Source organism: Theropithecus gelada, chromosome 7b (assembly GCF_003255815.1).
Source record: "Theropithecus gelada isolate Dixy chromosome 7b, Tgel_1.0, whole genome shotgun sequence".
Classification (NCBI taxonomy): domain Eukaryota; kingdom Metazoa; phylum Chordata; class Mammalia; order Primates; family Cercopithecidae; genus Theropithecus; species Theropithecus gelada.
Genome location: NC_037675.1, coordinates 21,171,257 through 21,177,312, shown reverse-complemented (window position 1 = coordinate 21,177,312; position 6,056 = coordinate 21,171,257). Strand labels below are relative to the sequence as shown.

Below are 6,056 nucleotides of genomic sequence, written 5' to 3'. Positions count from 1 at the left end.
TTTTTTTTTTTTTTTTAATTTTTGTATTTTTAGTAGAGACGGGGTTTCACCTTGTTGGCCAGGGTGGTCTCAAACTCCTGACCTCAGGTGATCCACCCGACTCAGCCTTCCAAAATGCTGGGAGGATAGGCGTGAGCCACCGTGCCCAACCGCTTTTATTGTTTCTTAAAATAGTTTCAAGAACATTATGATTCTCAGTTCCACTTAGTCTTGTGTTTAAGGCTAATTGCATTAACGATTTGCTCCCGACCTACCATTGGTAATTTAATAATTATTGTTTCTTAGCACGCCCTCTCCTCCAGTCAGGCCGCTCAACTCACAGGTTCCTGAATAAAGTACATCTTTATATTTTTACCTTTGTATCTTTATTCCTGTTATTCCTTTTTCCTGAAATAACAGACTTTGCCTTCATTTTTGGCTAGCAAATTTCAAGCTTTTAAGAAGTTTTAGCACAAAAATAAAAGTTATTCAAGCTAAAACTTATTTTACCACTTTGGCATAATCTCTTTAATCTTATTAATACTTACGCTATTAAACTATTGTCACTTATACTTTCCTGTTTCTGTTTTTTTTTTTTAGTATGTGTATTTTTTTTCTAATTATGACAGGGACAGGGATTCATATCTAATCCTCTTTTTCATACTCTTTCAACTTTCTTTTTTTTTTTTTTTTTTTTTTTTTTGAGACGGAGTTTCGCTCTGTCGCCCAGGCTGGAGTGCAGTGGCCGGATCTCAGCTCACTACAAGCTCCGCCTCTCGGGTTCACGCCATTCTCCTGCCTCAGCCTCCCAAGTAGCTGGGACTACAGGCGCCCGCCACCTTGCCCGGCTAGTTTTTTTGTACTTTTTAGTAGAGACGGGGTTTCACCATATTAACCAGGATGGTCTCGATCTCCTGACCTCGTGATCCGCCCGTCTCGGTCTCCCAAAGTGCTGGGATTACAGGCTTGAGCCACCGCGCCCGGCTCTCTTTCAACTTTCATAAGAGTCATGGGTGTTAAATACTAGTCAATTGAGTATTTATATATATAAATATAAATAACTTAATTAAATTGACTATATTTCTTTTGTTTATAAACTAGAGGTATTGTAATGCCAATCGTTGTGATATTTTACTGATTTCTTTTTTTAGGTAACCGCATATTGGATACATGGCTCACACAAATGAATCGGTGGTGTCTGAGTTTGTACTGTTGGGACTCTCTAATTCCCGGGAACTTCAAATTTTCTTTTTTGCCATCTTTTCTGTAGTCTATGTGACATCAGTGCTAGGCAATGTCTTAATTATTATCATTATTTCTTTTGACTCCCGTTTGAACTCTCCTATGTACTTCTTGCTCAGTAACCTTTCTTTCATTGATATCTGTCAGTCTAACTTTGCCACCCCCAAGATGCTTGTAGACTTTTTTGTTGAGCACAAGACTATCTCCTTTGAGGGTTGCATGGCCCAGATATTCCTCCTTCACAGTTTTGTTGGGAGTGAGATGATGTTGCTCGTAGCTATGGCATATGACAGATTTATAGCCATATGTAAGCCCCTGCACTACGGTACAATTATGAACCAGAGGCTTTGTATAATTTTTGTGTCTATTTCCTGGGCGGTGGGTATTCTTCATTCTGTAAGCCACTTGGCTTTTACAGTGGACCTGCCATTCTGTGGTCCCAATGAGGTGGATAGCTTCTTTTGTGACCTTCCCTTGGTGATAGAGCTAGCTTGCATGGATACATATGAAATGGAAATTATGACCCTAACAAATAGTGGACTGATATCATTGAGCTGTTTTCTGGCTTTAATTATTTCCTACACGATCATTTTGATCAGTGTCCGACGCAGGTCCTCCAGTGGGTCTTCCAAGGCTCTTTCTACATTAACTGCCCACATCACAGTGGTGATTCTTTTCTTTGGGCCTTGCATTTATTTCTATATATGGCCTTTTAGCAGACTTTCTGTGGACAAATTTCTTTCTGTCTTCTACACTGTTTGTACTCCCTTGTTGAACCCCATCATCTACTCTCTGAGGAATGCAGATGTTAAATCAGCCATGTGGAAGCTGAGAAACCGTCATGTGAACTCCTGGAAAAACTAAGATTGCTATGAAGAAGCATAATCCTGGATTAGAATGAAGATCCTCCAGTGTATCACAGTGTCATGCCAACCATCTTTGCCAGAGATATGGGTTGTTGAGTTACAGAATTGGCTTTTTGTTTTAAATGCAAGGGAATTGCATCAAGTCAGTCTCTGATTCTATTTATATATAATGTTAACTATTTTTTTCATTGTTTATAATTCTAAAGTATAAATTGTCTTGAAAATATTTAGTAATACTTAAAATATTTTATAAAGAATTTAGAGATTCCAATGTGCATAAAATGTTATTGATGTTACTAAGCTTGTGATTCTCTTCAACTGAATACATGATATATTTAGACCTGACAATCAAAATGTACAGGCATACTGAATTTCTGATATCTTTACCCAATTTATTTATAACATTACAACATACACTGACATAGTAGAAAAAGTATTACATTTTACAACATGATTTCACCTTGTTGTTATACATTTTTAGCTTTTCTTTATCTTATGTATTAAGTATTTTAGCAATTTATAATTTGGTTATATTTGTGTATTTATAGTTTTCCCTATTTACTATTTTGTTCCTATATTTTTTCTGTTTTCCTTTAGATTATTTGACCCAAATTTTTGCTTTCTACAAAATTTTCTAGGTATTTGGTGCCATCAACAACATATATATATATATAAATAAATATACGTGTGTATGTATGTGTGTGTGTATATATATATACACACATACATTTTTCACAAGCCTATTTATTTTTAAAGTAGAATAAATTGGCTATAATGAATTCCACATTATTCACAGAAAATTTTAAATATCTTTGAAACTGTTTGCAAATATGGCAGATGCTGAATATTTAAGTTCAAAGAAAAAGTTAAGTATCTAAAAAATATAAATGTACAGAATGATACAAATCATTTGCTACTGAAGACCCAAACTGAAATCTATTATTTCATATTTGTTTGAAAACAGAAGAGAGAAAAGTAAAATGTATGTACCTCTAATACTAGTGATTAAAAGCGTCTGTTAAGTATTGTTTCATTTCCCAGCTAAAAGTTTTCTTATGTACTTCTCCCTGAGATTTGCATTATCAAAAGTTCTTGGAATAGAAAGACTAATTGTATTCTATAATAACAATGAAAAAAAGAACTACTTTATGGAAAATATAAAGCCTGTGATTGTCACCACTCTAGATTCGTATTTTAATTATAAGAGTTATGTTAGTGGCTATGTGTACAGATATTAACTCTGCATGCTAAGTCCTAGTGGAAGCAAAATATTAGATATAGATACACAGTCCTGTTAAATCATCATACTGTTTATGTTTAGCTGGGTTTTTTTTTGTTTTTGTTTTTTTTGAGCTTCAGGTTATTTTTGGTCAACTTCATTTGTACACTCTCAAACATAATGACCTGTTAAACTTGACTACCTGTTATATTTTTCATATGGTGCCAAAAACATTTTGGACACACAATAAACATGAAACTAGTGATGATATTTTTGGTAGTATTATTTTCTCCTCACTACTAGTGGAAGTGAAAAGGTGTTGACTGTATACTTCAAAAATGAGGTCATTTCACTGCTCTCATTCTCAGTATTCTCATATGTAAAATAAAGTTGTTAAAAATAGCTATTTTGGGCCGGGCGCGGTGGCTCAAGCCTGTAATCCCAGCACTTTGGGAGGCCGAGACGGGCAGATCACGAGGTCAGGAGATCGAGACCATCCTGGCTAACACGGTGAAACCCCGTCTCTATTAAGAAATACAAAAAACTAGCCGGGCGAGGTGGCGGGCGCCTGTAGTCCCAGCTACTCGGGAGGCTGAGGCAGGAGAATGGCGTGAACCCGAGAGGAGGAGCTTGCAGTGAGCTGAGATCCGGCCACTGCACTCCAGCCTGGGTGACAGAGCAAGACTCCGTCTCAAAAAAAAAAAAAAAAAAAAAAAAAGCTATTTTGCAGCAACTATGTGACACAAGAGGATATAATGGAAATAAAGTCACCTTGTGAAGCATAAAACATACAAATAGCTTTAGTGCTATTACTTTTGAAAAGGTAATTCTGCAGGCACCTGGATGGGTATGAATTCTGTGCAGGTAGCCTTTTGCTCCTTCTGCCTGTCAAGTAAACAAAACTGATGATGTATGGGAGCACTCTCTCTGTTTTCCCTTATTAAAATGTACAACTCTAAATTTAGAATTTTGCAGTGATCATTTATTAGCACCAACTTAGAAACCAAATTAAATATATTCAATAAGAAATAAATTTACACTGTGTATAAAATATATTATCAGAATTATACAAATGTGAATTAACCCTTTCCATCAAAATCTTAGTATCAAATATGGCAGAAATTAAATACAAATAATTAAAATACAATCTAGGTTTTGAAGAATGTCATAGTGGAGAAATGTACTACAGAAATGAGAAAGAAAACTGATTTCTTACTCCTGAAGTAAAAAAGACATGGAAAGAATAGATTTGGATTTCAACGTTTGGATGTTGTATTAGTTTACTAGGGCAGCCATAACAGATTTCTACAAAATGGGTGGCTAAAGAAAAAGAAATTTATTATGTCACAATTCTGGAGACTACATATTACAATTAAAATATGTTTCCTTTAAGATTAAGAATGAGACAGAAAATATTATTATCACGATTTCTATTCAATGTGCTGAAGATTCCAGACGGTTTGAGACAAAATAGCAATAAAATATACACTTAGAAAAAATATATTTTTAGAAAAACTTTTTCTCTGTATATATGCATATATATATGCATTTCTGTATATATGTAGAAAATATTTTAAGCTATTAAAATTAGTGCATTTGGCAATGTTGTTTGATAATGGTTAATTTTTCCCAAATTGATCCATATATTTAATGCAATCTCAGTCAAATTTCTAATAATACATTTGAGCAAATTGACATGCTGATTCTAAAATTTATATGGAAATACAGAGGCAAGAATATCTAAAGAAATTTAGATCTTTAGAACTATAAGATTTGTTATGAAAGACCCAGAGTAACAACAAAGAAAAAAAGTTACAGCATATACGCAAATGAAAAAGAGAATGGAATAAACCATGAAACCACAAGAGTAAACACAAGAGAGGAAGAAAGAAACAAAGACCTATAAAATAACTAGAAAACAATCAACAAAATGGCAATAGTAAATCCGTGCCTATCAATAATAACCTTCAATATACATGTATTAAATTCTGTAATTAAAAGATGACAAAATGTATTTTAAAAACATACAACTATATATTGCTTACAGGAGACTCACTTCACCTGTAAGGACACATATTGACTAAAAATAAAGAAAAGAAAATTATATGCCATGCAAATGGAAATCAAAAGAGAGCAAGAGTAGCTATATTTAGATCAGATAAAATAGACTTTAATTCAAAAACTGTAAAAAGAGACAAAGATGGTCATGATATAATAATGATGAAGGGGTTGATTCAGTAAGAGGATATAACAACTACAAATATATATAAATCTCAAACCAGAATACCCAGACGTATAAAGCAAATATTATTAAATGTAGAGAGAGAGATAGACCCCAATGCAATAATAATAGAGGACTTCAACATCTCACTTTTGGCAAAGGACAAATCATCCAGACAAAAATTCAGCAAAAAACAACAAATATAAAGCGCACTCTAGATCATGTGGACATAACAGATATTCACAGAACATCCCACTCAACAGCTGAAGAGTATGCATTCTTCTCATCAGCACATGGAAGTGTCTTCAGGGTAGATCAGATATTAGGCCACAAAACAAATCTCAGCAAATCTATAAAAACCAAAATCAAGTATCTCTTTTGACCACAATGGAATAAAACTAGAAATCACTAACAGGAAAACCTTTAGAAACCATTTAAATACATGTAAATTTAACTACATACTCCTGTATAACAAATGGATTGATGAATTAGTTAAAAAGAAAATTCGAACACTTCATGAGACAAATTA

At 33.9% G+C, this 6,056-nt stretch overlaps 1 protein-coding gene across 1 annotated transcript; it reads left to right on the top strand.

The window, feature by feature from the left end:
* The first annotated feature begins 1,097 nt into the window (after positions 1-1,097).
* On the top strand, positions 1,098-2,159 carry LOC112629387 (olfactory receptor 4K1). The gene has a single exon (XM_025392946.1). The coding sequence runs from the start codon at positions 1,150-1,152 to the stop codon at positions 2,083-2,085; it is 936 nt and encodes a 311-aa protein (XP_025248731.1). The 5' UTR covers positions 1,098-1,149; the 3' UTR covers positions 2,086-2,159.
* The last annotated feature ends 3,897 nt before the right edge of the window (positions 2,160-6,056 follow it).